Raw genomic sequence first — 13,497 nt, 5'->3', positions numbered from 1 at the left:
ATTTTAGCAGACTACCAAAAAAATAAACAAGCGTTAAGAAAGCAGTGGAAGTGAGAACTAGAACTTATGAGAAAATGGACCGGAATGAGTTTTTTTAATTTGCTACCAACACACACACACAAACACACATGAATAATATGATCAAAGTTTAAAAAACGAAAACTACAAATAAGGAACTAAAAAAAAGCTGAAGTAAATAAAAATCAAACTTTGATGAGTGAAACATAAAAGCTGCACTCACTTGCTGTTAGTGCCCGACTGGTGGCCGCTGCTTGGTAGAAGGGAGGAAGGAATAAAAGAACAAAAATTGAAAAAAATATATATGGCAATCAACAAAAAAAAGATGCAGTGGATGTATCGTGTCCTCTTTGTTTTTTTTGTAATTGGATAATTACAAAATATGAGTCAAAAGCAGGCCAGTCAAGCTGAGCTGAGCTAGAGGGGTGGTTGTTCACCGGAGTTGAATAGCTCTCCGCAAAGGAATTTTGGGCGTTTTGATTAAATGATTAACAGCCAAAGCGGAAACTGATGGAAAGGAAAAAATACTTCATGTGATGTGCATAAGATAAAATGAACATCTCTAATAATTATGCACTCCATTGACCTTGACCTTTCACCCCCTTCCCAGATATTTCCTGCTTGTAGACAGTTTGTTTGAGTGATGTTGCCCACTTATAATTAAGGAAACCAGTCATGTGATAAACCTTTCGGTATGTTACCATGGTTACAACCCTTGTTATAATTAATACAATTCAACATTGTTCTGATGTGAACACTTTCTCCAACAGAAACAAATGTTGTTGAACTTCCTTTTGTCGTTTTTTTTTCAATATCTAAACAATGCTAGGTATGACCATAAAATTTAGAAGTTTTAGAAATGTTTTAGTTCCAAAATTGCAATTAAAAGAATAGAAAGTTGGCACATTTTCCTGTAAAATGAGGAGTCAATCATGTCTGTTGAGCAAATACTATAGTTTTCAGCAAGGTTCTTCAGTGGTCTGCAAATTTGGCGCTGAAATTAATGGTGTAAGTAAGGAAGTGTGTTTCTGATTGGCTAATTGAATCACGTCATCATCACATCGGCACCTCATTGGCTAGTCAAGCAGCGTAGATCATGTGACCTGGTTCTTTTTACGCGATAATCAGAAAGAGCAGACGGACACCACTGAAGGAATTTGCTGAAGCGAAGTTATAGATGCAAGTATGTTGAAAAAGAGCACATGGTTTTTGGTAATATGGGCATCACGGAAAAGAAAACTTTTACTTTCGTAAGTCATGGGTCGTACGGGGTTGGTCTGATTGCGGTAATAGTTTTTGAACACAAGAGCGCAATTTTATGATCATACCTTACAATGCTTGATAAGAACTTTACTTGTTTTTTTTGTTTTTAATTCAGTTAAACAAAACCACATGCATCACACAAACTTGGTCAATATTTTACCAAGATAGACCCCATGTATCTCATTAAAAACATGTTAACACCTTTGTTTGCAATTAATTGGTAACTGGTTATCAAGAAAAATAGTGTATCGTTAAAAAATGCTAATTAATGTTGACCAAATCACAAATGTCAAAAACTTGGTGCGCACTGTTAAATAACCACCCTGTACCACTAACCTGTCGTGATCTTTCTCTACGAGATGGTAGCGGGCACGGAATGCCACGAGGTGCGCGTAATATGCTGGTGCCGGGATTGAGACGCTGCGAGTGCAGCGCACGTAGGTGTGGCAGAGTTGGTAGGTGGTGCTCTGTAACTCGTCTGCAGAGAAGTCGTTGTCATCCCACAGGACATGGTAGTGGGATGGACGGCTAGTACCCTGGGGAACAAAAAAAGGCAACTGTCAAAATAGTGTCCTGGTAAGCTTGGCAATAGTGTCTTGCAGACAGACACGTCTTCAGCAATAGGAGACATCAAGACAGAAATATGTGTCTTGACTCAAGACGCCATCAAAGACATTTATGATCAGTTTAGACGTGACTTCCAGCAGGTCACAAAATATAAATTAATTAAACTATTATAGGGGTACTACACCCTCGATAAATTTGTGTCTATTTTGCATTTTTCTCAAAAACTAATAACACAGTGGTAAATAAAGTTATGTATATTATAGGGCAAGGAATCCAATTACTACACTGGAATTTCAGTGACCCAAGACAAGCAGTTCGTTATTTATGATAAGAAATAAGGTACCGCAAAGATGTACCTCATTTCCTATCATATATACTTAACCGCTTGTCTTGAATCACTGAAATTTCAGTGTAGCAATTGGATTCCTTGCCCCAATAATATACATAACTTTTGTTACCAGTGTATTTTTATTTTTTGAGAAAAATGCAAAAATAGTCACAAATTTACCACAGGGGTGTAGTACCCCCTTAAGATGATTGCAAAGAAACATTACCTGGATTCCAGCATGACTGCACAGATAGAAGTCAAACTCGGTGGGGTGAGTAATGCCAGTATCGACGGTGGTACCTGCGGGAATGTTGCCACTCTTGCCAATCTAGTCAAAGTAAAAACAACAAGAAACAAGACGATCAGCAAACCATTTTAAGTTTCTACTCTGAAACATGTAAAACCATTGACTCTATTATCAAATTAAGTAATTCTTGGCCAAACTGGAACACTGTGAACGCTAGTGGCTCCGCGATAAACACATGCGAATATAGCGCGGTACAGAAGAAAGTATACACGCGCCCTACACTGCGTATACGCTTAGTACACTACATGGACGCAACGCGCATGTTCCAGTTTGGCCAAGAATTACTTAATTTGATTATATAGTTAACATTATTTAGTAGCATTTTGTGTGAACAAATGTATTTAAAAGGAGCCTGGTTGTGCTCCGCATTGAGTGTTCACAACTGGAAATACAGAATTTGTCTCCATTTTGTCAACTTTTAGGAAGCCTACCTGCTCCATCTTATCTGCGCAGAACAATCTTGTGTGATGACGCTTCTGCACTACTATAAACGTGATCCCAGGCTGGTAGCCTTGCTCCAGTGAGCAGCAGGCTTCACGGATGGCGCGAAGCTCGTGCGCCAGAACCTGCGGGAACTGGCCCTCGCTGACACCGTCCCTGTACATGACGATCCTGGTGGGCTTGAAGCGTGTGGATCGGTAGAATTGCATGAGTAGTTCGCGGCACATTCCGGCCAGATCTGCGATGATCTCTTGGCGATGTGTTTGGACACGGACGCTGGCGCAGTACCGGCTTGGATGAGCATCCATACTACCTACAAGCTATACACACATAAAAGATATAACCGAGTTTAACAATGAAATTTTTCTAACACGTTGTAAAATAATTTGTTCATACTTAAAAGGGCATTTCGTGATCCACAGCATCATCCCCCCAAAAAAAAAAAAAAAAAGTTGAGATTTTTATATCACTGCAAACCTCTGGCTACATAATGTTTATGTACAAAATATTTCTTGCAGATTAATTCGTTTAGCAAAGATATCGTGAAATTTGAATTTCGTTCTGGTATACCAGAACGAAATTACAACACATTGTCTATGGAGCAATGTAATACACATAATCATGCATAACTCACAAACGCATAAAATCGGAATCAACTGAAATTTTGGGAACAAGCTTTTTCAGTAGATATCTACTGAAAATGTCATAAAAGAGGATGCTATGATCAAGAAATACTCCTTTAAGTTACGAATTCCTTACTGAAACATTGTGCTATTTCAGTTGATATCCATATACCCCCTACAAAAGAACTTTAATCTCCCACACAGGGGGTGTAGATTTCAACTGGAGTCACCCATTCATGTAACCCCATTTGAAATTCACACTCCCTGTGTACAAGTTTTAAGGTCATGTATTGAATCAGGGGTGTATGGATCTAAACAGGATTTACAATGATCTTGATTTAGCAATTCTCCGGTTTTGTAATCACTTTAATCAAGAATATGTGACCCGGCAGCACAAATGAGCCGTAAATTCCCTAAATTGTATTCTGAGTTACGGTGTAAAATGTGTACGAAGGTCATATTCATCGGTAACTTAAGCTGGCCCGACATCCGTCTCATTTCGATAGTCAAAAACTAATCAATAATCCTATTGTTGAAGTGGATAATAAGCTTCTATACCTTAGATGGCTATAGAACTTTTAATAGCTCTGGTCTTTGTTTGCTTATATTGCTAAATCCTGTTCAAGTGGTGGGTTACCATGCATTGTATTTTGTACAGGTATGCATAACCAACAATTAACAATGAGAGAACTTTCTTAAACCTCGTTGACTTGGGGATGATTTGAAATGACCGCCAATTATGACTGTTTGATATCTATTGCCAACAATGTGGAAAAAGAGACACGTAAAAAGCTATAATTTTGTTGAAGGAGCAAAGTTTAACAAACCATAACCCCGCTTCTGGATATCGTTTGAAGTCAAATGATATACCATTTTTAAGTTTATGATGTTTATTTTTAAACACGAAATAAAACAAAATAGACAAGGGGGGGAATTTACGGCTCATTCGCCATGGACGGTCACATATGGGTAGATCACAACACAACAGCTAAATGTCAGTACACATATAATTGCAAACTGGATAGATTTCACCGATTTCAAACCATGCCAGGAAGGAAAGTTACTCACTGCAGCAATTGAAGGTTTCTTGTCGTCGCCTGCTGGAGGATGAGTCACATCTGCTCCAAGAAAGATGACGGGTTTGAGGAATACTGCCGGTCTGGAAACAAAGACACACACCGTTATTGAATTGCACTCTTTTACTGTCACTATCATTGTGCACATGCAAAAAGGGTTCTAGTAATAGGGATTGGCACTGCTGCATCATTGCTCAACTCTGTGGTGATGCCACGGGGGACACTTTTCCCAAAACATAGGCTTTCTCCCTGTTGACCCTAGTCAGACCAAAACTCGCTGAAATAACACTATTTTGGGCAAATATTGTCACATTTAGGTCATTTTTCACATTTTTTACATCTCAAATTTCACTTTGCTCTCCCACTTTGTTACTAAAAATCCTGGTGCCACCACTGCTGACTACACCTTGGTCTGGGGCGGACATTTTAAAAATGAATTTAGAAGAGCAGCAACGACACCACTTGCATTACATTCCAGATGTTAAATCTACATCATATGCAAAATTTGAGGAAAAATGAACGAGTCCGTTTTATTTTAGGGCCATTTATCTATAACTGGTCTTTACATGTAGCCCTATGGAGAGAGTGCCCGTTGACGGCGCTTATAACCCCATTTTAGGAACAAAAATGTGATTTTAAAACACAGACTCGCATGTAATTTTCTAAAATTTTCAGAGTATGTAGTATGAACATGTAGAAATATAATCAAGTAGTTACCCTACCTGCTCTTCTCCGAAAAAATAAAAAGTCCTATACCTCAATGATAATGAAACCTAGGTGACTACTACAAAAATATGATAAAAAAGGTTCAGGGCAGCTATCTATTGGTTACATCTTGATTGGTGTCTGGGTCAGCTCTTGATGGCTTTCAGTTGGTCACATTGATGCCTTTATGCAACTTACCTGAAACTCGGTACTAGAATGTTGTTGACACCGCCCGAGTTTGACGTTGATTTTGAGGCACAGGTTTGAGAGCGCCTGAGCTGTGGTTCTGTTGACATTCTTCACTTGGACACACTGGGTGGCAATACCCAGCAGCGTGTCTCCTACACGCTTGACTTCAGCTGTAAACAAAAGGAACAAACATCAACGTTAGACTATGGTGATTTTTACTTCAAAGACAGCGACATCATCGTTTTTACGCACATGTGATACAGGGATGCAAGTGGGTATCCACTTTATGAAAATCAATGTGGCCTTTATCCAGGTGGCCCAGCGCTTACGAGCGCCATTCGTCCAGGGAATATTCTATGGCAGGGGTATGATATCACCCCTTTAAAATAATTATTTTGTCTTTTATGCTGAAATACCTTGTTTTCTTTGAAAATTTCATCATAAAAAATAAATTAAAAAAAATTAAACCTTAACCATTTCCTAAATTTTGGAAACGTTTTATCCCAGTTACATCCCTGTATGGTGCTGCCTCAACATCAGCAATTCAATCCTGCAAAGTCAGAATACTCATTGACTGCTACAAATGTGTTATCAGAATTTGTTATCAGGTAAGTCTGTTATTGGTGTACTATCCAAGACATTTTTCTTAATGACTGACTCTGAAAGTGTCCATCAAATTCAAGACAGAAATATAAGTAAGGAAAATAGCATCTTATAGCCTTAAACCCCTTAATTCTCTCCGCGCTAGCCATAGGCTTCAACATAAAAAGTTTGATATATTTTCTCAAAATATCAAGAGTTATCTCAAGAACCACTGAACACTAGGCTTGTTTGTACTCATTTTAATGCAATTTTTATGCCGATTCCAAATGTGGTCATGAAAATTTACAATTCTGTAATTTGTTGCTTTTTAAAAAAAATTTTAACTTGTCGTCTGCAGATCGACACCCGCGTGGAGAGGGTTAATATTTCAATCCTTACCATATACTGGAGTCTTTCCAGGAAGAACCACAACAATGAGCTGTAATCCGTTGAAGGTCTTTTTGAGGTGCTTGAACATCGGCTCCACCTGGTCGGCACCACGGCGCATTTACAAAAGCACGGCTGGCCGATAATGGGCATACCGGCATCGTTGGAGATCTTTTGTAGCTGTGCTGTGAAGTTTCTGAAAATAAAAATTGGCAAGGATGATGATGTTATTATTAATGCAGAGGTTAAATTTGAATAGCAATGAAGCAGTAAAGGTAAGGGAGGAAGGTAACTTAACTAGATAAGAACTAGATTTCAAAACCGAATCAATTTAGTCACATCCCTGCTCAGTTTACTCTGCCTGTAACACATCAAGTGTGTACCAGAAAGGGCACTGGAAGCAAAGGGATGTATACTGACCTATTTCTGGGCAACTCCATACATGTACCCCTTGTGTGGGAGATTAAGGTCTTCCACAGAGGGTGTGGGAGATTAAGGGCTTCCACAGAGGGTGTGGGAGATCTTCCACAGAGGGTGTGTGGATTTCAACTGGAATAGCCCATTGCATCTCTTCCTGAGGTGTGACACTGCTGTACATAACTCGTCTTACATTGTGTCGGACAGGAGTCAAATTCTCTGCAGACGAGATGCCAAGTGTCCAAGCATTAAGATGTGAATTTAGTAGTATGGTGCAAGGCAATATGAGACTCAATAAACCTATGCAAGGATAAATGTGACCGTCCACGGCGAATGAGCCGTAAATTCCTCCCCCGGTCAATTTTGTTTTATTTCGTGTTTAAAAAATAAACATCATAAACTTAAAAATGGTATATCATCTGACTTCAAACGATATCCAGAAGCGGGGTTATGGTTTGTTAAACTTTGCTCCTTCAACAAAATTATAGCTTTTTACGTTTTTACATGTGTCTCTTTTTCCACATTGGCAATAAATATCAAACAGTCATAATTGGCAGTCATTTCAAATCATCCCCAAGTCAACCAGGTTTAAGAAAGTTCTCTCATTGTTAATCGTTGGTTATGCATACCTGTACAAAATACAATGCCTGGTAACCCACCACTTGAGCAGGATTTAGCAATATAAGCAAACAAAGACCAGAGCTATTAAAAGTTCTATAGCCATCTAAGGTAGAAGCTTATTATCCACTTCAACAATAGGATTATTGATTAGTTTTTGACTATCGAAATGAGACGGATGTCGGGCCAGCTTAAGTTACCGATGAATATGACCTTCGTACACATTTTACACTGTAACTCAGAATACAATTTAGGGAATTTACGGCTCATTTGTGCTGCCGGGTCACAAATAAGAGACGCCAACTGGTCTACATACCTGAGTGACTCTTCACGGCACTGATGCTGTGGTGCAAAGCACGCGATAGCCCATACTCTGATCTCCACACCGGTATGGAATTGTTTCCCTCTCATGTCCCATACACCCTGGTTGGGAATTGCCTGTGTTCGGTTCTGTTGCAACTGCTGTAAGGTGTCAAGCAAAAAAATGAAAGGTGTGAAATATGAGTTGAAAATTACTATCCCACTAAAGGAAACTGTTGCAATACATACCAAGAATATCCCACCTTTTTCTCAAACTAACAAAAGTGCGATGACTATATTGAAGCAAGCACTGCTGATAGATCTCTCCAATTGTAGCTTTGAATTGAAGATGTTTTTCCTCACCAAATCATCTTCATTCAGCATTACAACAAAAGCACCCACTGTGGACCTATTGCTGTCATCTGTTCCATTTTCTAGGGAAATAAATTTATACTATAGGCCTTTCGTTTCCGAGACAGCAATATTATCATTGATTGTACTTCCAAATAAGCTTCCCATCCCACAACAGCTCGACGCTGTTACAAGCTTGGAACCAGATTGGCAGGGGTTGAGCTCAAGCTTGCAGGTGAAATAGTATTTTAATCGTATTTTCGGCCATTTTTACAAGACAGGAGGCAGGATTTATTTTAAATAGGCATGGGACTATACTTCAGCAAATATGATACTTCTTGGTTTATACTTCCAACTCAGTCAATCGCTTTCCTTCCTTAACGCAATAAATCAATACAGAAATAATACACACACAGCATGTCCACTTTATATCCGTATTCTCTATCTTCTGAAACAAACCAAAACAACCCTTTTTTGCAATATTTGAGTAAATTACACATGTGATCAAGATGGTCATGTATGCTTACTTTGCCTCCGTACTGTATCTTTGGCGCCTGGATGATTCTGCCGTGGATTTCCACCATCTTGGTGCTGATGCTCAAACCAAACTCTCTTACGTATGGATCCTTATTAAACCCTGCTTTGTGTACCTGTATAGGAGAACATATGAAAGATTGTGTTACAGTACTTGGCTGCTGGGAGATGACGCGCGCGTCCTGTTTATCGTGTAAAAAGAACTAAGGATCACAAGATGCTACGCGGCATGGTTAGCGTACACAACGTTGATGTTACATGCTTTCCATGACATGATTCAGTCAATCAGAACCACACTTTTGTATTTACGCCATGTACACGCTAAAAAGGTGAACAAGTGCTGCTCTTCTCTGCAGACAAGTGCAGTTGGTTTAAAGGGCAGGTCTATTGCAAAAACAACATCATATCATTGGCAAGCTAATATTATGAGGACAATGAAAATGACTCCTTTTTTGAGAGAATAAGACGTTTAAAATTGATATAAAACTCATGTATCTGATTTCCCTGTATATTACAATGCTATAGTTATTCAGTTGGATGAAATATTACAAAGCAAACGCATAGTAACAATACTGGTGGGCTTTGTTCCCGAAATGAGAACAATAGTCTGCATATTGTTATGCAGCATTGTTATGGTAAATGATAGTACAACTCATTGTTGCTGATGTCAAACTTGTCAAAGTGATTGTATGATGAGAGCATGGTATAGTGTCCGCTTCATTTACCTACGTCATCAGCCAAACGGGGGGAGAACATGTACGCTTCAAACGGGGGGAAGAACACGTACAAGGCTGAACTTTACCCACACAATTTCTCATTTTTCAGAATATGCATAAAAAAATTGCAACAAGTGTCAACTTGTAATGTAATAATTATTCTCTTCGAATAGAGATAAACTTGTTTTTGCAATAGACCTGCCCTTTAACAAAAAAACATTGAATCTGTAGTGTACTGTATATCAAATTTTAGTACGAACAAATTACCGTCATTTTTTTGCAAACACATCAATTTAATGCATTCATTTCAACACAAATGTATGCTATTATAGAGCATGTAGGCACTCATAACGTGATGTCGTGGTGCATGTAGGGCACTAATGGTGCATGTAGGGCGCTCATGGCGCTTTTTAGTCTGCGTGAACAAGAGTAGTCCACATTGATCCGCCTCTCAGAAGTGTGCATTGATGTGAATCTTGCCTCCGATGTGGATTCGCCCATTATGTGACTGTTAATGAAATCAGGGCAGTGACACTCGTATTCAATCCCTGTATAAAAAGTGAAGTCGCTTCACCGCAGTTGGATTAGCAGTTGCTAGGCATTTGATGCACATAGTAACCCTTAGCCTAAATTTACGTGTATGTGTGCACGACATTGTCGTGCATACTGCTTCAATAATGAAACAGACTTACCCGTATTTGATTGACAGTTGATGGGCATTTCAGTACACCTATTTTTTCCAAGATGGCGAACATCGTCTGCCATAAATTTGGACCCTTTCCAGCAAAAATACAGTTTATTAAGCCAATGTCAACATGGGGTCATCTGTTACAATATTTTCCTAGCATATTGAGCTAACACCTCAGCTACATGATTTTTCACAATATGATAGTAATGGAAAGAAATGACCAACCATTCCTCATTTAAGATTTTTTTATAGAACAAAATATGCATCACCTCTTCCACAAGTCAATCTCTTACACAAGACAGACGCTTAATTGTGCATTGAGTATGCGACCAACTCCATTTGTGCAAATGTGATGCTTATACTGCTATGGTATATTATTACTCCAGAATCCTTGATGAAATATGATGCCAATATAATATGGAACCACTTACACTTACCAAATTATTGATTTCCTTCTCCCTATCTGGAGCTGACCTTGCTGTGGCCTGGATGGGTGAGAAACAGAAAATAATATTAACATGATTAATTGTTTTGTATAGAGAAGAAAATGCAATGTTTTGAAACATGAAACCATATTTCAGTAAATGTAAACCTTAGATCCTAAATTAAACGGATATCAAAAGCGCTTCACATTTGCACCATTTGAGAGCCAACAATAACAGCGCTGGGAAAACCCTAACAGCTCCCCATTTACATCTAGGTGGAGTAGGACAAGCGAGATAAAGTATCAGGGTTCAAACCTACAACCTAGCACTCATGAGTCCATGCTACTTGAAAAGCAATAGATTATCTACAACGGGTTCTTTGTAATTGTGACTCCTGCGGTTAAAAAAAATGTGTAACAAATATGGTTTTAATTTTGAACTATGATACTTAACTTAAAGATAATAATAATATAATAATATTCAGTTAATTTGACTAACCTTAATCATAGTTGAAGTTTGTGTGTCTGTTAATTTCTTAATGCACCTCTGCCCAGCTACAATGTTGCAAACCTGCAATTAAAAATATTGTTGATTACAAACAAACATTAAGCAACACATAATATATCAATCAATCGCAGGCAGGAATTATAATAATGAACAATTGAAAAATAAAATGAACATATTCATCTTCATCCTACTACACACCCCCCCATGAAGCTTTTCTAAACTTTACACTGATTTCTGAATAACAAGTACTACTCAACATCATCACGTTTGATAATGACACAAACACTATGGACTAGCTATGGTCCAATTTTCTTTTTGTGCAATTTCTCATCACATCAAATGATGTGTTTCCGTTCTCCCCTTTTCAATCCTTTGTTTCCAGTTTCAACTCACCTGATTAGATTTGATTTGGGATTTGCTTTTTTTGCATACAAAATATACAGACCTTAACACAGCATTCAAACCTAAACTGTCTGTGGTTCACCTCATGTTCTGTAGTGACTCAAGTATGTAATTTTGCTGGTTGCAGTATTGCATCGCCCATGTTAAGTTAATTGCACAGCATGTGCAAGCACGCGTCCAATGTCGGTTTGTCAGCACGGCAACAGCGAAAAAGCTTTGATGTCACCATCAAACTCAAGGTAAACCAAAGTATATTTGGTGTAAAGTTTTGTGTTGAAATCTGATAATAAGTTACCAATATATTTGTTTCATATAAATTATATGCTTACCTCTAATGGCAAGTATGTGTGTCTCTGTTCCTGGCCCACTTGTAAACATGGAAGGTGGGGGTACCTGAGAAGAAGAAACCACACTCCATTATATAAATATTACAGATATAGAATTACTGTGAGCCAGTTTCTTCCAGACTTCACTACATCAATTTGTATGAGATTTTACCTTTTTTTAAGGGGGTACTACACCCTGTGGTAAATTTGTGACTATTTTTGTATTTTTCTCAAAAAACAATAACACACTGGTAACAAAAGTTATGTATATTATTGGGGCAAGGAATCCAATTACTACACTGAAATTTCAGTGACTCGAGACAAGCGGTTCTTTATTTATGATAAGAAATGAGGTACATCCTATCGGTACCGCTTGTCTTGGGTCACTGAAATTCCAGTGTAGTAATTGGATTCCTTGCCCCAATAATATACATAAATTTTGTTACCACTGTGTTATTAGTTTTTGAGAAATATGCAAAAATAGACACAAATTTATCGAGGGGTGTAGTACCCCCTTAAGTGCAAATGATTTTTAAACTGATTTTGAATCATGGCTGTAAGTAAAGAGGGTATCAATATAACATACTAAAATATTGTGAAAAAATCTTGGAAGTTTTTCCTATACTTTTGGCCATTTTCTGCACTATATTTTTAAGGTTGCCTTTTAACGAATGCTGTCTGTTTATCCCAAATAATTTTATTTAAATTCCAATCAGATGTCAAATTGGCAAATATAACAATAAGCTGCTTAGATTTAAATATATTTTGATCAAAAACAAGCCTTAATATTAAATCTTTTTTTCATCCAAGTGTTGGGCTTACTGTAGTATTCGCCTGTGTTTGTCTTTGAAGTACTTGGCTACCGTGCACTCAACAGTTTGACCATTCTCCAACTGAAGCGGGAATCTAGAGATGAAAATGTCAATTGCGGAAAAAAAAGGTTAGTTGTTTGGTTATCAAAAAACTTCCATCACCCAATGGAATTTGGGGAGCTGCACAGATAATTGGTGGATGTTACAATCTAAATGCGGATAGGTGTGCGCCGTTCGGCAGCAACCTAGTTGATGCGACCTGATTGTGATGATTCACCATTGCAGCGAAATTACAGCGCTTTGAGTCCTCCAAGATCTGGAGAAAGGCGCTTTATAAATCCAAAATTTATTAATTTATTAAAGGTTAAAACAGTTTGTAATCCCACCTGACACAGAGCCAGGTCTATCTGTCTCTGACAGTGAAATATCCTGGTTACCAAACCTGGCACAGCATGGGAGTTGCCAATGCATGGTAGTGCCCAGATGTAGCATGTCAATTAAGCATACAAGAGTCAATTATGGCTATTTTAAAAAACATTTAAGAGCCAACAACATGTGTTCTCTTAAGTATGCTCATATTGCGCACAACTGTCATTAGGATCGAAGAGCAACATCATATAAACTGAAATAAAACCATTTTTTGGTTTCAAAAAATGAAGCAAACAAGATCAATTATATGGCATTGAGATTCAAAATATTTTGTCCTAAATATCACGCATACAAATAAACATCACAAATATCATGAGCTTATAAAAAGAAGTAAGATGATTGCATGCGGACAGACTTGCCAAATAAAGTATTTTTTCTCTGAAAGAGGCTAAAAATGACTCTAAAAAATCACTGAAAGCTTGAAACATTAAATTTTTTGCTAACAATTTGAAAAATTTCGGAATTTAAAAACAAATTCCAGTCAAA

The 13,497-nt window shown here is 37.9% G+C and overlaps 1 protein-coding gene across 1 annotated transcript in view; it reads right to left on the bottom strand.

Moving 5' to 3' along the window:
• The window catches only part of LOC140143368 (protein argonaute-2-like), a 38,816-nt gene that overhangs the window by 10,078 nt on the left and 15,241 nt on the right, over positions 1-13,497 (bottom strand). The window contains 15 exon segments of the mRNA XM_072165223.1: positions 242-268; positions 1,618-1,817; positions 2,403-2,504; positions 2,915-3,244; positions 4,616-4,706; positions 5,527-5,561; positions 5,563-5,687; positions 6,499-6,600; positions 6,603-6,682; positions 7,838-7,983; positions 8,700-8,822; positions 10,548-10,595; positions 11,034-11,105; positions 11,774-11,837; positions 12,593-12,676. Of these exon segments, the coding sequence (XP_072021324.1) occupies positions 242-268; positions 1,618-1,817; positions 2,403-2,504; positions 2,915-3,244; positions 4,616-4,706; positions 5,527-5,561; positions 5,563-5,687; positions 6,499-6,600; positions 6,603-6,682; positions 7,838-7,983; positions 8,700-8,822; positions 10,548-10,595; positions 11,034-11,105; positions 11,774-11,837; positions 12,593-12,676 (1,629 nt within the window).

This window comes from Amphiura filiformis, unplaced genomic scaffold (assembly GCF_039555335.1).
Source record: "Amphiura filiformis unplaced genomic scaffold, Afil_fr2py scaffold_21, whole genome shotgun sequence".
Lineage (NCBI taxonomy): Eukaryota > Metazoa > Echinodermata > Ophiuroidea > Amphilepidida > Amphiuridae > Amphiura > Amphiura filiformis.
This window is presented reverse-complemented; position numbering and strand designations above follow the sequence as displayed.